This window comes from Culex pipiens, chromosome 2 (genome assembly GCF_016801865.2).
Source record: "Culex pipiens pallens isolate TS chromosome 2, TS_CPP_V2, whole genome shotgun sequence".
NCBI classification, from domain to species: Eukaryota; Metazoa; Arthropoda; class Insecta; order Diptera; family Culicidae; genus Culex; species Culex pipiens.
In genome coordinates this window covers 185,634,519-185,653,889 of record NC_068938.1, presented here as the reverse complement: position 1 = coordinate 185,653,889, position 19,371 = coordinate 185,634,519, and the positions used below count along the sequence as shown (strand labels likewise).

Below are 19,371 nucleotides of genomic sequence, written 5' to 3'. Positions count from 1 at the left end.
GTAGGAATCTCGCAATCGAGAACGCCAAGGCAATGCTGTAGAGCGAATAATTTGATTTGATTTTGATTTTTTTTTTAAATTATTGTCCAGCTGGTATGGTTGTCTTAAAATTTATATTAATAAATTATAACAAATTTGTATTGCTGATTCCAAAAGAAAAAAAATAACAAATCGAATTGTTTACGTCGAAAAAACCTTTACCATGATTTCTTAAAATGTTTCCTTGGGATGAATCAATTTTTATTATGTGACATTAAAATTATAAAAAAAAATGGAAATTAAATTAAACTTGTATGAAAAATTAGTTGGGTTACATAATCCTTCAAAGTCATAAATATTTTTAAAAAATATTCTGGGCAGGAATTAATAAATATAATTCTAAATCTGGAAAAAAAATGTCATTGTTTAATTTTTAGCAATACTGTTTTGGAAAATTTATATCTTTTCGCAGTATCGAGGTAAAAACCATTGAAAAAAGTGTTTTTGTTAAAAAAAAAAAAGCAAAAGCATAATTTCCATGAAAATCTTGAAGGGGTCGGTGAAACTTTAGCCAATCCACAAGTTGTCCGAGAATGGCGCATAAAAATACTTGACATTTTGTTGCAAGATTTTCTAAACTTACTTCTGTTGACAGTTAAAAATAGTTACAACTTTCTCCGTACAGTGACTTGTAGTTGATGTGTCGAGCTATTGTCCTATACACTTGTCAAAGCAAAAGGGTGAGAGAGAGAGAGAGAGATGTGGTAGCAAAAGCACCCTAAGGGGGTAACGATCTCACCTTAGAACAAGTTCACCAAGCTCTAAGGATTCTATAATGAAGAAAAGTTCCCCCTCCCTCCATCTCACCACCCCTTTTCTAACCCATAATGACGAGATCATTATTCACCTTTGTGTCCTGGTTGTGACGAGCGGTGAACAATAGGGCACAAACTGTTGCTTTCGCTGTTCGTGTTTTTGTGGAAATTGAAAATTAATAACTTCGTCTTTGGTTTGCAGGCAAGTTTCTTTCCGAGAACAGCAAATTATGGCATCTTTTCTTGTTTTAGTGAACAAAGGCTCCCACCGCTACCCCTAGTTTGATGGCCGGAAGTTAATCAGACATGCTCACGTCATTAGTCAAAGCGTTTGTGTATTATTTATTGTGTGTAAGGGAGGACGGAAGTGATTAGCACTAATTGGCAGGAAGTAAAATCGAGCCTTTCTGACACGTTGCCAGGATGAGGAAATGACTAGAAAGCTTCCGTCTTGAGCTGTTGAAACGTTTAAAAAATTATACTTTGTGTAAAATGTCTAAAATGTCAAAAAAAAAAACCAACTTCATTCAAGTGCTCCGGTGCAGGTCCAATTTAAAACAACAAAAAAACTCCGTCCAGACAGACTAATCTGTTCCGGTGAAAGCGGAAAAATCTCAAAATAAACAAGCTTTTTATGGTGGGTAATCTAGAAGAACAAAAAAAAGAAGGGAAAACTTATCATCTTTTACAGAAAACACGACCACAAAAGAGCTGGGCCATCACTCCAGGAAAAACTTTCGGGGGAAAACAGGCGGGTTAAATCCTGGATGAATCCCAAATCCTTCGTGCAGCTCCATAGACCACATCACTCCGGAAAGCGGCCAAAGTATTGCATTACCTAGATTAAAACACTAAAAGTTCACTCGGGCTAGTACACTGCTGCTGCTGCTCCAGGAACGGTTATCTTAACACAAAATCGGAGGCTGGGAAGAAAAAGAAGAAGAAAACTTTTCGCTTCATATCATATGCCGGAACAAATTGCACTCTGGATAATTTATGACCTGACGGGGTTTCCTCGTCATCTTGAAACCTCTCTCTCTGAGTTATCGAGCAAAATCCAGGGCGGATTTTTACCTTGAGAAGGGCACTTTCCCGCATGGTTGCACTCGGTTAGCGTTTCGGCTAATGAGAGATTGAAAGTTACGCTGGAAAATCCCTGTTCATAACCTCAATTTAAACGATGATTTGAAGTAATCGCTATGGAGTTGTTTACTTCCCCCGAAAAAATGTAAGCTGCTAAAAATAAATTAATTCAAGTGGCTTCTTCCGGGAAAAGCACCAGCACATGTGGTCGTCCCCCGCTAAAGTTTGCACAACTTGTTAGAGATTAGATGGCGAGAAGCGAAGATCCAAACATGCAAACAGCCAAACCCGGGGAGTCAACCAATCGTTAGTGGTTTGGAAGTTTATTTGGGGCTCGCTGGGGCAGGTTTGTTTACTTGATGTGGTTGTGCGAGTGTAAACTGGGCCAAAGTACGTTGGAAGGATGCAGGCTAATGAAAACGAGATTCATGACAAGACCTCCAGAATTCGTTTTATTTTACACAATTTCTCAATTTTGAACACAAAATTACAGTGTTTTGCTACAAAATGGAATTTTTAGTATTTTGCCTTCCTCATCTTACAAAGAAAATGCTATAATTCAATTTCAATTCGATTTATTTGTAAATAATCAAGATTCAATGAGTTCATTAAAGTACACAACAGAGTTTTGGAGTTCCTTTCAGCTGTGTGTTACATCGTAATTCAATCGAAAGTATTATTACTTATAAATATTAAATAGAAGGCAAGAGTAAGAAAAAGTTTTCAAAAAACTTACAGAAAGTGCAATGGGAAAAGGATAGATAAAGAGAAAACTTAAGACTAGATCACAGAAAAATATCAATTATAGATGTGCTTGATCCTCAGCTCCCCAAGGGCCAGGAATTACTCCGCCTTGTTACGGCAGGACCGAAACCGCGTCATCATCTCCCCTGCGAGAGCAAAGAACTCTGGCAGGGTAAAGAGATCTTCTCCGGTAACTTCTTGCTGGGCCGTATTGCCACTGCCGGCAGCGACCACGCTGGCGAACGATCGCCCCCTTCCAGGAGGGAACGCTGAGTTGTCCGCTGCTTTCTTCTTCCTCTTTTCCTGCTCCTCGAGGTAGTTTTTTCGTGCGCTGCATCCACGGTAGTTGCTGGTATGGTTACCTCCGCCTCAGAGAGGTGTGATTCACCGCACTTCCCACAGCGGGGCGGGAGGTTGCAGTTCCGCGAGCCGTGGCCGAATTTCTGGCAGTGGTGGCATTGCGCTACGTCCGTCGGGTTCTTGGTGTAAAACCGCCAGTTTACCCAAAAACCGTCCAACGTCTTAGTCCGCCGCAGGTCTTGGATCTTGACGGTGCCGCGGTCGAAGTACAACAGGTACAGTGTGTGTGTACCTGTTACCGTTGTTTTGCGCAAGAGCACTTTTATCTCCCGCGGTTTTATTCCGGCGTCCGAAAATTTTTTCTTCAGGTCGGAAACAGGACGGTCTTGGTAACCCTGCAAGACGATCTTCACAGGGGGCTTCTCGGGGTTGAATGTGTAGAAGTTGAAGTTGCTACGCTTCAACTCTTCAAGCACCAGGTCGAAATTCTTTTTGGTTAGTGTGATCACTTGCACTGACGACTTACCGATTTTCAGACAATATCCGAGGCCTTCCAGCAACTTGTCAACATCGTCCGCCAACGCGTTCAAAACAAAAATTGGAGGTGGTCTTCGTTCCGTAGGAGAATTGTTCTTTTTTGACGTCGACACTTTTTTGCGTGCACGTCCATCGTCGTCGTCGTCGTCGGTAGTGCTACCGTCGGTGTTGTTGTTGCTTTCTTCGTCGCTCAGCATCTGGAACTCGTTCCTGATGGGGATGTTGGCGGATGTTGATGTGCCACTGGTCGTGGCACCGGAACGGGTTCGCACTGGTGATCTCGGAACATATCCGGGATGTAGATACTTTTTATCGATTCCATCTGCGCTGACGCTCCCCTGCGCGATGGCGGCCGACACGGCTTTGGTTTGTTTACCTTTTTGCACACGGCCGGTAGACGAACTTCGCGGGTTTTTCGAGGCCGCACTCAAACTGCCACGGCCACGGCCGGCCTTTGGCATGCTGGAGAAGCAAACTCGAGGGTAATCACAAACAATTGCGGCGAAAAAATCCGAAAAAACGATAGAGCCCTGAGCACTTCACTGCTGCTTGCTCTCGTGCGTACACGGAGGTCATGAAAAGACTATAAAATCACTCGAATAATGAACTTCTTAATTTGACCATCTAGACCCACTTTTACGTATACATATCGACTCAAAATCATGTTCAGAGAAAAAATGTCACATAAGTCTCTATATAAAATCAGAAAGTTTAGTTAAGTACTTCAAAAGTTATGCTAAAAAACAATCTTGACTACATTCCAGAGAATTGTAAAAGAGTAGTTTTTGTAAGAAAATCCATTATACATTTTTAGAAAGGTATTAAAAAGACCTTTCCAACGAGCCCAAAACATTGTAGATCTGACAACCTCATCAAAAGTATTAGCACTTAAGTGTTTTTATACACTTTTTGGAGGCCAGATCTCAGATATTTTGATAGAAATATTGTCCGAATCTTCCATGCAAACTAACGTAAGATGGGTTTTTTATCAGACCTTGCCAATGAGCCAGAAGGATTGAAAGTCTGAAAACCCCATCAAAAAAATGAGCAATGAAGTTGATTTGTTAAACTTGTAAAGGGGAAATGTTGGTATTTTGACTGTATTTATTGTCTTTATGAATGTGAGGAAGGCACCATCCACATAAACATGGATTAAGTAACATTTTTTTTAAATATATCATATGTGTACTAGACTTTACCACACAGTGATTCCAGATCGCAAACTATATGGAAATAAAATTGGTGTTTTAGAATATCAAACCTCTCTGGAATATTTTTGATTTTTTTTTTAATTTCTAGAAGAACACCCCTTTTAAGGGAGTCCAATCATTCCTGGAAATGGGAAAATTATTTTTAATTTTCCAGAAATTACCGGGTTTTCGAGCTTCATAAAACCCATTTTTAATTTATTTGTAAGTTACTAAAGCTTGAATTTATGAAATTAGTTGAAAATCATTACCTGTTGATAATCTTTACTACAATTTAGAAAATGTTCGCATATTTTGGATGATGCATTTAAAAATATAAAGTTATCTGTTATTTGTAGTGCCACCATTTTTTTTTGTTTTCATTATGACGTAAAAACCTTTTTTGTGAACCTCGTTTGAAATACATGACTAGTGCCGAAAAAATCTTCTTTTTGTAACTTGTGGCATAAACTACTATTTTAATATTCAGATATACGATTAAGTACGCAAACAAAGAATATCTTTCCCATGACCCATGAAGTGTATCGGGACAGCATTTACAAAGCGTGGATTCAGTGGTAATTTATGTCCTAACTAACAAAAAGTGTAAAGCATGTAAACAAAGAGTATTGTATTAACCCTTCTTTCTGATGTAAAGGCTAATGTCTAATTTTTGTCCCCTCGCAAAAATGTCCCTAAAAATCAGAGAGCAAATAAAACGTTATTGACTATCCCGGGCAGACGGTATTAACAAAATTCATACCATTTTAATAACAAATAGGTAATGTTAAAATAACAGAAAGTGTTATGGAATTTTCTTGAAAAATCAATATTTGCATAAGTGTTTAATAACAGTTTATGTAATCATAACGAAAATTGTTATTGGTCTGATATTGGATGAAAGTCAAAACAACTCGAGAATAACATTTTTTGTTATGGAAGAAGTTAAAATAACAAAAAATAATTCCAACATTTGTACGAAGACTAACTAAAAATGTTATTAGTCTCAATAACAATTCAATAACAAAAAAATCATAACGACGAATAACAAATCCTGTTATAAATAACATAAAATGTTATTGGCCTAGTATTTTAAAATTTCAAAAAATGTTATTCCCAAGTTATTTCCGTCTGCTCGGGTAAACTGGAAATTTTAATTGAAAAAAAAGTGAAATCTATTTAAAACTATTAAGTAGAATACATTGTATTAAGTTTATCTATATATTTTGAATGAAACATCGAGTTTTTAACTTAACCACAAATTTTAAATGCAGGACCACAGATTGGTAAAAAACGGAAAGTTTAAGAAAATAAATCTTCAAATAACATGGTAGCAAGACTTTAATGATGTCAAAGCATTTTGTGATTCTCTTAATTTTAAATTTGTTCCTTTTTCTCTCTACCTCGATCACAGCCGAAAGAAAAAAAACTATAAATAATATTTATACAAGTCTAATGATAACTAAAATTTCAAAAAAAAAATGCTGAATAATCCCTATAAAACCTGTAATGCTTCAAAAATTTCTATCGAATACTGAGTATTAAACTGTTCCACTAGTTTTACAACCTAATCTAGTTTTGGAGAAAAATATAAAAATTGTGAAATCATTTTTAATGGAAAATCTAATCTGAAATTAAAAATTACTTTACACATTTTCTGAAAAAGTGAGCCACTTTCAAATTCTAGGCATTTTAAAGTGAATTGTAACAAAATTTTCCAGTTTTTGAAATTTTAAAATATTTTATGAAAGAGCTTAGCCCTGCTAAAAATATGTTGAAAAGCTTAGAAAATTTTCTTCAAATTTGTTTTAAGAATTTGTCGACTAATTACCCCATATTTTAATTTCACGATATCTTGGAAACTATTTGTTCATTATTTTGATGTTCAAAAGTGAAACTTTTGATAAATTTTCTGAACCATGCAATACATATTTATATCAAATTTTAAAATCAAGAAAAAAATTCCAAATGGGCTTAAAACACTGATTTCCAACGTTTTCACATGTTTGACAAGATTTTAAAACATCGAAATTAGCAGAAAACTTCATAATAGTTTCATTCTCTAACATCAAAGTCAAACCGTTTCCGAGAAACTCGGAAAACTCATTTTCACAAAATCCAAACCTAATATTACGCTATATGAGCAATTCTCTACCAAAACCGGAAATGGATTTTATTTGTATTTTTTGATTTGGCTCAAACTTTGTGGGGGCCTTCCCTATGACCAAAGAAGCTATTTTGTGTCATTGGTTCACCCATGGGTAATTCTCTACCAACTCACACGAAATCGGGAAAAGTTGCCCCGACCCCTCTTCGATTTGCGTGAAACTTTGTCCTAAGGGGTAACTTTTGTCCCTGATCACGAATCCGAGGTCCGTTTTTTGATATCTCGTGACGGAGGGGCGGTACGACCCCTTCCATTTTTGAACATGCGAAAAAAGAGGTGTTTTTCAATAATTTGCAGCCTGAAACGGTGATGAGATAGAAATTTGGTGTCAAAGGGACTTTTATGTAAAATTAGACGCCCGATTTGATGGCGTACTCAGAATTCCGAAAAAACGTATTTTTCATCGAAAAAAACACTAAAAAAGTTTTAAAAATTTTCCCATTTTCCGTTACTCGACTGTAAAAAATTTTGGAACATGTCATTTTATGGGAAATTTAATGTACTTTTCGAATCTACATTGTCCCAGAAGGGTCATTTTTTCATTTAGAACAAAATTTTTCATTTTAAAATTTCGTGTTTTTTCTAACTTTGCAGGGTTATTTTTTAGAGTGTAACAATGTTCTACAAAGTTGTAGAGCAGACAATTACAAAAATTTTAATATATATACATAAGGGGTTTGCTTATAAACATCACAAGTTATCGCGATTTTACGAAAAAAAGTTTTGAAAAAGTTACTTTTTGCGTTTCTCTTTGTTTCGTCGTCCGTGTCTGTCGCGGGTGACCATGAACGGCCATGATCGATGACGACCAACTTTTTTAAAACTTTTTTTCGTAAAATCGTGATAACTTGTGATGTTTATAAGCAAAACCCTTATGTATATATATTAAAATTTTTGTAATTGTCTGCTCTACAACTTTATAGAACATTGTTACACTCTAAAAAATAACCCTGCAAAGTTAGAAAAAACACGAAATTTTAAAATGAAAAATTTTGTTCTAAATGAAAAAATGACCCTTCTGGGACAATGTAGATTCGAAAAGTACATTAAATTTCCCATAAAATGACATGTTCCAAAATTTTTTACAGTCGAGTAACGGAAAATGGGAAAATTTTTAAAACTTTTTTAGTGTTTTTTTCGATGAAAAATACGTTTTTTCGGAATTCTGAGTACGCCATCAAATCGGGCGTCTAATTTTACATAAAAGTCCCTTTGACACCAAATTTCTATCTCATCACCGTTTCAGGCTGCAAATTATTGAAAAACACCTCTTTTTTCGCATGTTCAAAAATGGAAGGGGTCGTACCGCCCCTCCGTCACGAGATATCAAAAAACGGACCTCGGATTCGTGATCAGGGACAAAAGTTACCCCTTAGGACAAAGTTTCACGCAAATCGAAGAGGGGTCGGGGCAACTGCTGTGTGAGTTGGCGGAGAATTACCCCCATACAATTTTGGCTGCTGTCCATACAAAAATGGTATGTAAATATTCAAACAGATGTAACTTTTGAGTGATTTTTTTGATCAATTTGGTGTCTTCAGCAAAGTTGTAGGTATTGTTGAGGGCTTTTGAGAAAAAAATAGGTACACGGAAAAAAAAATTGAGGATTTTTTTATCAACTTTTTTTACACTAAAACTCAATTTCCCAAAATACGTATTTTTTGATTTTTGATATTTTTTGATATGTTGTAGGGGACAAAAATCCGCAACTTTTGAGCCATAGAGAAACATGGTCAAAAAATATGCCGCCGAGCTATGAAATTTTGAAAAAATAGCGATTTTTTGGAAAAAAATCGAAGTTTCATGCAAAAACAAGTTTGACATTATTTTTTAATGCAAAATTGAATTTGCAATCGAAAAGTACTTTACATATTTTTTGATAAAGGGCTCCGTTTTCTAGATATAGCCACCGAAAGTTTGATTTTAGCGAAATATTTGCAGTTTTTCAATTTTTAAAAATAGTGACCATTAGTGACCGTTTCTAAAAATATTTTTTTTGACGAGTTCAAAAAATTTGCTATAAAATTGTCTATGAGACATTGAAGATTGGACCTCTGGTTGCTGAGATACAGCGGCTTAAAGAAAAAGAAACACGAAAATTGAAGTTTTCTAAGTCTCACCCAAACAGCCCACCATTTTCTAATGACGATATCTCAGCAATTAATGCAATTAATGGTGGTTAGACAATTTTATAGCAAATTTTCTGAACTTTTCAAAAAAATATTTTTAGAAATGGTCACTCTTGGTCACTATTTTTAAAAATTGAAAAACTGCAAATATTTCGCTAAAATCAAACTTTCGGTGGCTATATCTTGAAAACGGAGCCCTTTATCAAAAAATTTGTAAAGTACTTTTCGATTGCAAATTCAATTTTGCATTAAAAAATAATGTCAAACTTGTTTTTGCATGAAACTTCGATTTTTTCCAAAAATCACTAATTTTTCAAAAATTCATAACTTGGCGGCAGATTTTTTGACCATGTTTCTCTATGGCTCAAAAGTTGCGGATTTTTGTCCCCTAAAACATATCAAAAAATATCAAAAATCAAAAAATACGTATTTTGGGAAATTGAGTTTTAGTGAAAAAAAAAAGTTAATAAAAAAATCCTCAAATTTTTTTTTCCTTGTACCTATTTTTTTCTCAATAGTCCTCAACAATACCTACAACTTTGCCGAAGACACCAAATTGATCAGAAAATTCACTCAAATGTTACAGCTGTTTGAATATTTGCATACCATTTTTGTATGGACAGCTGCCAAAATTGTATGGAGACTTGTATGGGTGAACCAAGGACGCAAAATAGCTTATTTGGTCATAGGGAAGGCCCCCACAAAGTTTGAGTCAAATCAAAAAATACAAAAAATAAAAATGGTCGAAATCGGCCGATTTTGTAGAGAGTTGCTCATATGATAAAACAAACAAAATTTAGCTCTTCGAAAATTGTTTTAGCCGGGATAGTTTTCCTTCATACAGTATTTTTAAACTGCAATGAATTATTTGTTAAGACAAAAAAACCGTAAAAAGTCAAAGTGGAATATGAATTTCACATTTAGATATCTTGTGACAATGACCATTTAGTACTTTTCAAGAAAATCGATTTTTAAAGTTTGTTGATAAATAATTTCAAAACTATTAATGATGGAGTCAAACTGTTTGAAGCAATCCGTTCGTATACTATCGCTAAACAAAAGCTCCAAGTTTCAACTAATTTGGTTTCACCAGTTAAAAGATGCAGTAAATTATGTAAACAAAATTCTGAAAAGCACGTGTCACAAGTGTGTTTCGAAAGTGAAATTGTACTACGTGTCACAAGTGTGCACAGAATTCCCATACAAACTAAAATAGGCTTAAATCAATAGTTTAACCGACTTTTGCCTTTAGAAAGTGTTTATCGACATAAATTTGTGAAAAACAAGAAAAATTTCCACATTTTCCAACAATATGTATGACGTGTCACAAGTTTGCACGATCATTTGATGATAAATTGGTCTATGTCACAAGTGTGTATTGCGATATCTGGGAAACGGAAGCGAGTTTCGAAAATCGGGTTAAAGCATCTTGTAGTGTTTGTTTTGTTATACAAACGTCATCATTAACTCAATTTCGACCAAAATGGTCTATGTCACAAGATAGCACACAGCTGACGATTTTCCAATGAATAGTCAAATGAATAAATCAGGATTTCTTCCATGTACCAACTTTTTATTTAAAAAAAGTCCTACGCCAATGTAACCAAACTGGACAAGGTTACATTCGAATCAAACAATTCAAATTCAGAAATCTCGAAAAAACAATGCTAAATTCTATGGGGCATCCATAGACCATGTAGATACCTTTATTTTAAAGGAGAATGGGCAAATTTGGTCCAAGGATGTACACGAACGGGACCAACTTTTTTCGAAAGATCTCGCCGAGACATGAAAAAAAGTCTTCTGGACCAACTCTCTAAACCCCGGGGTTCAAAAGTTACAAGTTGTTGAAGTTTGAGCATTTTGGGTTAAAATGTACAAAAAATCGTATTTTTGCTATTTCTAAAATCATTCATAAAATCTCTGTTTCATTATGGATTTCGATTTTCTTGACTTCATTCGACGCGTATCAGCAAAAACTATGAGTTCTGATATGTCTTAGCATGATTGAAACATGATTTATCTTGTTTTTATCTGTTTGAACCGTTTGTGCAAGAGGCATCCCATAGAAACAAGTCGAAACTTCAAGGTTTTGAAACCGGATCCGACCCAGACTGCTTCAGTGAGTATGGAAGGCTTCAGTGCAATGTTGTAACAACTTATTGGGATGGTCTGAGTCATCCGAGAACTCCTTGGAGTTAAGACCGGTGAGTCTACCGCCGTAACAAGCAAGATGTCTGCGGTTTTTGACCACGGATCATACCCGCATGGCTTCAGTGAGTATGGTAGACTACTATGCTGATGTGTTGGAGTGTCCTGGGTTCTCCTAGGACTCCCTGGAGTTAAGATCTGTGGGTCTACTTCCGTAACAAGCAAAATGTCGACCGGTTTTGACAACGGAACATACCCGCATAGCTTCAGTGAGTGTGGTGGACTGCTTTCCTAATGTGTTAGGATGTCCTGGGTCATCCAAGGACTCCCTGGAGTTATGATCTGTAGGTCTATGGCTGTTAAAAGGACTCCGCGGAATGGTCCAGAACATCGCAACATAACAGCAATACAGTCTGCCATACTCACTGAATCTTTGCGGTTATGATGCGCGGTTAAAAATCATCGACCTTTTTCTTGTTACTACCTTATAATGTGGCCCTCTTAAACCTTGCGGTTTCGTCAACGGATCCACAGGCGTGTATCGTTCTTTTTGCGACAAGACTCCGCCTCCCGGGTCTCCTAAGTGTGAAGGTATGGCACGGGGAGAGGGCACCGAAAACCTATATTTACACTTAGAATTTTTTGCGTCCGCCTCGGGATTCGAACCGGCGACCTCTGGATTGTGAGTCCAGTGCGCGGTCCGATTGATCCACACAGTCTTGTTACAGTGACCCAAATATCTAAACTCCAGGGAGCCCAAGGATGACCTAAGACATCCCAACACATTAACAAAGCAGTCTACCATACTGTCTGAAGCTATGCGTGTATGTTCCGGGGTCAAAAATCGTCGACCCCTTGCTTGTTACGGCTGTAGCTCCACAGATCATAACTCCAGGGAGTCCTTGGATGACCCAGGGCATCCTAACACATTAGGAAAGCAGTCCACCACACTCACTGAAGCTATGCGGGTATGTTCCGTTGTCAAAACCGGTCGACATTTTGCTTGTTACGGAAGTAGACCCACAGATCTTAACTCCAGGGAGTCCTAGGAGAACCCAGGACACTCCAACACATCAGCATAGTAGTCTACCATACTCACTGAAGCCATGCGGGTATGATCCGTGGTCAAAAACCGCAGACATCTTGCTTGTTACGGCGGTAGACTCACCGGTCTTAACTCCAAGGAGTTCTCGGATGACTCAGACCATCCCAATAAGTTGTTACAACATTGCACTGAAGCCTTCCATACTCACTGAAGCAGTCTGGGTCGGATCCGGTTTCAAAACCTTGAAGTTTCGACTTGTTTCTATGGGATGCCTCTTGCACAAACGGTTCAAACAGATAAAAACAAGATAAATCATGTTTCAATCATGCTAAGACATATCAGAACTCATAGTTTTTGCTGATACGCGTCGAATGAAGTCAAGAAAATCGAAATCCATAATGAAACAGAGATTTTATGAATGATTTTAGAAATAGCAAAAATACGATTTTTTGTACATTTTAACCCAAAATGCTCAAACTTCAACAACTTGTAACTTTTGAACCCCGGGGTTTAGAGAGTTGGTCCAGAAGACTTTTTTTCATGTCTCGGCGAGATCTTTCGAAAAAAGTTGGTCCCGTTCGTGTACATCCTTGGACCAGCTCCCATACAAATTTGCCCATTCTCCTTTGCAAGTCACATGATTTATTAAGGGATTACGTTTTTTTTAATCAGCAAAAAACATTATAAAAATTACACATAGTTTGGACTTTTGTCATATTAATTTGTAGTGAAAAACATTACAATATTTCATTATTGAGTGCATAATTGGCAAAGGGAGCGCGTGGTCGTAAAAAATATTCGGAGTGAAAAGTGATTTTTTTTTTTGTGTGTGCCTTTTGTTTCGCATTTTTGTCGTGAATTGTGCGCTGCGAGGAGAAGATTACCCTCCGAAAATGCAGCGTTATCAGTGCATAATTGGCAAAGGGAGCGCGTGGTCGTAAAAAATATTCGGAGTGAAAAGTGATTTTTTTTTTGTGTGTGCCTTTTGTTTCGCATTTTTGTCGTGAATTGTGCGCTGCGAGGAGAAGATTACCCTCCGAAAATGCAGCGTCATCAGTACATAATTGGCAAAGGGAGCGCGTGGTCGTAAAAAATATTCGGAGTGAAAAGTGATTTGTTTTGTGTGTGCCTTTTGTTTCGCATTTTTGTCGTGAATTGTGCGCTGCGAGGAGAAGATTACCCTCCGAAAATGCAGCGTCATCAGTACATAATTGGCAAAGGGAGCGCGTGGTCGTAAAAAAATATTCGGAGTGAAAAGTGATTTTTTTTTTGTGTGTGCCTTTTGTTTCGCATTTTTGTCGTGAATTGTGCGCTGCGAGGAGAAGATTACCCTCCGAAAATGCAGCGTCATCAGTACATAATTGGCAAAGGGAGCGCGTGGTCGTAAAAAATATTCGGAGTGAAAAGTGATTTGTTTTGTGTGTGCCTTTTGTTTCGCATTTTTGTCGTGAATTGTGCGCTGCGAGAAAATTACCCTCCGAAAATGCAGCGTCATCAGAGCATAATTGGCAAAGGGAGCGCGTGGTCGTAATAAAAAAATATTCGGAGTGAAAAGTGATTTTTTTTGTGTGTGCCTTTTGTTTCGCATTTTTGTCGTGAATTGTGATATAGTTTTCGATAAAAACGATCTAAGTTCGTTAGGTTTATCGCGCAGCAAAATTATTTTGATTCATTAAGAACGTCGTGTGGTGCGCGAGTCTTTTTGTGTTGAAAAGACCTTCCCATAGCTCCGTAGCTCGGAGGGCTCGACGTCGGTTGTTTGTGTGTTAAGCCCTCTCCATAGCATCGTAGCTCGAGAGGCAACGAAAATCAATACCTTATCTAGCTAACAGAAAGAAGATCGGAAGGCACTTGATGATTGAGTTCGTCGCGTCTATTCCGTTGCAAATTCATGAACTAAATGATTATATAATTAAAAATCAGACTACGCTATCATTGCAGCATTGCGTTTAACACCTCATTTTATAAATAAATATTATTTGGTTTTATCTTTCCACAGCCGGCTGTCTAAGATTAAACCATTTCATTTAAAATTTAACAACAGTTAAACGGGAAATGTCTCATCCGCAGCAACCGATTGTTTGCCTTGAGAATAAAATATAATACCTTTCAACAAACACTATGATTTTGGGTCGCATCATCATCTTCTATGATGAATCCTGACCAAACACCCTATCCTACTAACCAATTTTCAGGTTCCTGGCGCTTGTGGGGTGTAAGCACAGAGTAAATCAGCTGCCCTAGTAGCAACCTGCGCTAACTAACATTCCCGTCCCTAAAAATCGAGATCTACAAACTGACATGGCGGGCGCCGTTGGTGGCCAATGACTGCTACCTATTCGTAACTGATCTTGTTTTGGCAATCATGGTGTTTTATCTTTTCAGCGCATTCATACATGCTGTTGATAAGGGAAACACCACTAGATCGTCGAAGCCTATAATCAGTAGTGCTGAAAGGATATTACGGTTCTGTTCAGCAACGGAGGGGCAACCATGGGTGATCTCTCATGCTCATGCTCATGCTCATGCTCAAAAACATTACAATATTTCATTATTATCAAAAATATAAATAGTTGTCATCGTCAATTGCAGAAGGAGCGTTTCTAAATTTTGATTAAAGGTGCCCATTATTTCACTAAATGTTATGGCTGGCAAAATAACTGTATGGATTTTTTATGTTAATTTTATTACCTCTTTGAACACCTAAAGATCAGAACCATTTCATACCACAGACAACAAAATCGTTCTCTACCATTGATAAAACACAGCGGAAAATTATAATCAAATTTGATAAGAAATGCTTGATTGTCTCTGATTGTTGCCATTTCCATTAAGCCGATTCACCTTGCAGGTCATTCTTAGATTGAGTGAATGAAAATAGGAATTCTCAATTTTTCTGTCTTGATATCAAAATACAGTCCAAACTCGATTATTTATCCGAATCAGATTTTTTTTTGTTTTCTTGTTAAAAGTGGTGAAACATCGGGGTCGCTGGGGTCGAAATTATTTTCAAAAGTAAAAAAATAAAAAATTGTGGCAAGAAAAACAATTCTGGAGTTTTTTTTGAAAAGGTCCTATAAACCAAATTTTAATTTCAATGCGGTTCTAAAAACACCCAAAAAGCAAAAATTGAAAATTTGGTTTATAGGACCTTTTCAAAAAAAAACTCCAGAATTGTCCATAGTTCGATTATCCAAATACCCTAAGAAACCTTCAAATAATCGTAACATCGGATAATCGAGGATTTGGATATTTGATTCTGGACTGTCCTATTAACCAGAATTCTTTAGGATACCCTTTTTACAATCTTAGCTCAAAGTCCATAGCTTGCATTTTACTAAAACCTTCCGTACTCGGGAAGATATCAACCACATTGCGATAACAGCTTCGTAACGTGGATCAATTATTAACGAATTTCGAAGCAAATGAATTGCACTTTTTTCGTTATCATCGGCTGCCTCCACGAACTTCGTATAAATCGTATCATCCGCGTGCCTGTTCGAATCAGTTTGTTTTTATCAGCCGGCAAAGATGATTGTGACCGCGACTTTCCTGCTGGGCCTAGCGTACACCAAGCCGATGGTATTCGCGCTGGTGTTGTTAGTGGGATTTCTGATCCTAGCCCTGTTCAAGTACAACTTCCGCCACTGGCAGCGGGAAAATGTCCCCGGACCGAAGCCTTCCCTGCTGACGGGCAATCTGGGACCTACCCTGACCATGAAGAAGCACATCGGTCAACTGTGCGAGGAGTGGTACAAGTGAGTTGTTGGGGATTCACGGTGTCCTGCCTGGTTGACGAGATGTTTTCCCCTTTTTGTCAGGAAGTTCCCCAGCGAACCCTTCATCGGTTACTTCAAGGTGTTCAAGCCGGCAGTCATGCTGCGTGACCCGGACCTGATCAAGAGCGTACTGGTCAAGGACTTTGGCAGCTTTGCGGCAAACGACTTCCCACTGGATGAGAAGGTGGATCCGCTGCTAGCGCACAATCCGTTCATGGTGACCGGCGAACGCTGGAAGACGTCCCGCCAGCTGCTGACACCGATTTTCACCGTGAGCAAGATGAAGCAGCTCTTCCCGATGATGGAACAGGTCAGCAAGCAGTTTGTGGAGTACGTTGGTCGCCAGCTGGGCCAAGACGTGGAGGCAAAGTCGGTAAGCAAGATAACGCAACTTTTGGTGATAAGATTCCGTGATTGAATTTTAATCTCCCTAACTGTCCCTCCAGATATCGGCTGCATTCACGACGCAGAATGTGGCCGGGTGTGCATTCAGCTTGGACGCGGAATGTTTCGACAATCCGAAGAGCGAGTGGCGCGAGATGGGCAAGAAGGTGTTCCAGCCGACCTTCCTGGCCGGGATCAAGTTCACGCTGATGATGTTTTTGCCGGTGGTGACGCACGTTCTACCAGTTCCGTGAGTGAAAGTTAATAATTTGGGAAGGTTTTGTTTTAACGGACACTTCTCCCAGGTTCGTTCCTACGGAAGTCAACGACTGGATGAGGAACATGGTGTCCAAACTGCTTGCGGAAAGACGCACGAAGCCGGTTCAACGGGAGGATCAGCTACAGTCGTTGCTAAATTTGAAGACTAAAACTGGTAAGATGATGAAATTGAAAATTGAAATTAAACATAAAACAATAATTGTTTCAGAACTCACCGAGGAAATGATTGCGGGTCACTCGTTGGCATTCTTCACTGAAGGGTTTGAAACCTCTAGCACTACGTTGGGATTCCTTATTTACAATGTAAGTAATAATTACACTGTGTGTCTACCAACTCTTTCTGAACCAACATCTGTACACTGTTGTGAAATTATTTAAATATGTTTTGGAGTTAAGAACTTAAAAAATATAAAACTGCTATTTATTACTCGATTTCAGCTAAAAACTCCTTTTAGGAGCAACTCAACGAATAGTTTATAGTCAATTCTATTAGTTTTTTTTCCATTTTCATTTAGAAAAAAATACTTCATGGAAAAAAAGCGGACTTTTTTTATATAACTACATTTTTTTATCAATCTCTGATCACTTTTTTTTATTTTCAAAATATCCTACACGGAAAAAAATCAATTCTCAAAATCGTGAATAAAATTCACGAATGCGAGAACCACGAAGGAATATATTCACGTTTATAGTGCAAATGCACCATACTCATGAATAAATTCCTTCGTGGTTCTCGCATTCGTGAATTTTATTCACGATTTTGAGAATTGATTTATTTATGTGCAAAATAAAAAAATAATCAACTGATTTCATTCATCAAACGGTCTATCCAACAATGAATTGAACTGTCCGTCAATAAAGGTTTTGAATCAATTTTTCGGTCACGAATAAAATTTTATTTTGCTCAGAAAATTAAGCTTCATCGTTGTGTGTAATACACTCATCAAACTAAACACAATTTTATTCAATTTTTTTAATGTTTCAATTAATACCCAGCTTGCCGCCAACCCCGGTGTCCAGCAAAAACTCTACGAAGAGATCAAGGCTGCCATGGAGGCCAACAACGACACCCTCTCCTACGACGTAATGCAGCAGATCGACTACTTGGACTGGACGCTTCAGGAGAGCCTCCGGATCAACCCGCCGCTTGCTTCGATGACCAAAATGTGCACCAAGAACTACAGCCTGAAGCGCGAAATCAACGGCCAGCTCGTGGGCACGTGGCTCAAGGCCGGAACGCCGGTCCTCATCCCCATGCTGGCCATCCACATGGACGCCAAGTACTATCCGGAGCCGCAGAAGTTCCGTCCGGAGCGGTTCTGTCCCGAGGAGAAGGCTGCTCGTGGCAGCCAGATGGTTTACTTTCCGTTCGGGGAGGGTCCTCGGATGTGCATGGGAATGAGATTTGCCCAGACTCAGGTGAAGGTGGCACTGCTGCAGCTGGTGCTGAACTTCCGGATGACCGTTTCGCCGAACCACAAACCGTTTGCACTGGACACGCGGACGCTGCTGGTGCAGGCCAAGGACGGACTGACGGTGCGGTTTGAGAGACGATAAATCGATACATTGTTGATAGGAGAAAAAATTTACCGTTATCATGAATACAAGTTTTTAAAAATAATAAGTTTAGTTTCAAAATGAAAAGAGTTCTGATTGTATCGTTATGCCACAGTTGATACCACAGTTGGCACATCCACAGTTTATCGCTTCTTCCGTAGCAGAGCTTTCAATCTATAAAATTATAACAAGCGTCCAAGCTTCACCAAGCCTCCACCAGATGGCAGTGCGGACGCTTACCGAAGCTTTTCCCCTTCTGCTGCGTATCTTTTGCAGTGGGTCTGCGCTATGTTTGTTTGTTTGTTGTTATTGTTGCTGTGGTAAGTGCGGGGTAAGTAGCGCGAAATGTCAAATGTGCCAAAATAAAAGGAAAGTGGCAACAAGACAGAAGCTGGTGCGGTGGTGCAGTTTCTTCTTAGAAACGAAGATCAACAAGAAGACTGTCGGGAGTTCGTTCAAGGAATAACAGAGGAAAAGGTGCTAATTTACGTGTTTTGATGCGGTGCACAGCTGATTTCAGAGGAAAAGGGTGCAATGCTCGTTGGGGAAGGGGGATGCAAGTGTTCAATACTTGGTGAATTATTGGTGCTAGTGAAGGTCGTGGGTTAGTTTAACAGTGGTGGTTGTGTTGTGAAAGTTAAGCTTTGGTGTATTATTTTATAGGTAAGTAAATCCTGTCAATAGATTTATGTATACAATGTTTAAAAAAAGAATACTTTAGTTAACTTTTCAATCGACCAGTGCAATAAGTCAATGAACGAATTAGGTTTAAAACAAAAGCAAAGCAAACAAACCAATACACATAAACCTAAAGGTACAGAACCGAATGAATGAACATTGAAGGAAATAAAACCACGGTCGTGAGGGTACGACGGTGGCGGCATGTGCGATAAAGCCAATCCGTTGAAGAGTCGAGTCTTATCGATGAAGAAACAATAATCATATCCTTTTCCCGCTAACCCCGGATGGTCCCAGTGGTCAATAAATTGTCCCGAAACCTTTTTTGTCAAATTCCGTCGGCCAAGACAGAACAGAATACCGGAACAAACGGTTGAAGACGAAAGAAATAAAAAAGGGTAATTTATCAATTGTTCAACTGTATTGAGTATTGTCACAATTTATAAATTATGTATAACCTCTTTTATGATAGTTATTGGCATTTTAAACAACCATTTTCATTTGCCAATAATTGACACTTTGCCCTAGCACAAAATTAATCAGATAGAAAGTAAGCC

At 38.2% G+C, this 19,371-nt stretch overlaps 2 protein-coding genes across 2 annotated transcripts in view; both read left to right on the top strand.

The window, feature by feature from the left end:
- The first annotated feature begins 15,638 nt into the window (after nucleotides 1–15,638).
- On the top strand, nucleotides 15,639–18,208 carry LOC120427104 (probable cytochrome P450 6a13). The gene is made up of 6 exons (XM_039591956.2): nucleotides 15,639–15,895; nucleotides 15,959–16,289; nucleotides 16,363–16,550; nucleotides 16,606–16,733; nucleotides 16,788–16,882; nucleotides 17,576–18,208. Exons 1-6 carry the CDS (start codon nucleotides 15,669–15,671, stop codon nucleotides 18,134–18,136), a joined length of 1,530 nt encoding a protein of 509 aa, XP_039447890.1. The 5' UTR covers nucleotides 15,639–15,668; the 3' UTR covers nucleotides 18,137–18,208.
- A 293-nt stretch (nucleotides 18,209–18,501) lies between these two features.
- LOC120415444 (protein N-terminal asparagine amidohydrolase) overlaps nucleotides 18,502–19,371 on the top strand; it is a 120,046-nt gene continuing 119,176 nt past the window's right edge. The window contains exon 1 of the mRNA XM_052708132.1: nucleotides 18,502–18,799. The gene's annotated coding sequence lies outside the window, so the exon portion shown is untranslated. The remainder of the gene's footprint in view (nucleotides 18,800–19,371) is intronic.

Excerpts from the sequence above, each read along its gene's own strand:
- LOC120427104 (XM_039591956.2), top strand. The coding sequence starts at position 15,669 with ATGATTGTGACCGCGACTTTCCTGCTGGGCCTAGCGTACACCAAGCCG. Across the intron at positions 16,734-16,787 it reads AAATTTGAAGACTAAAACTG|AACTCACCGAGGAAATGATT; the intron begins GTAAGATGATGA and ends TAATTGTTTCAG. Across the intron at positions 16,883-17,575 it reads TGGGATTCCTTATTTACAAT|CTTGCCGCCAACCCCGGTGT; the intron begins GTAAGTAATAAT and ends ATTAATACCCAG.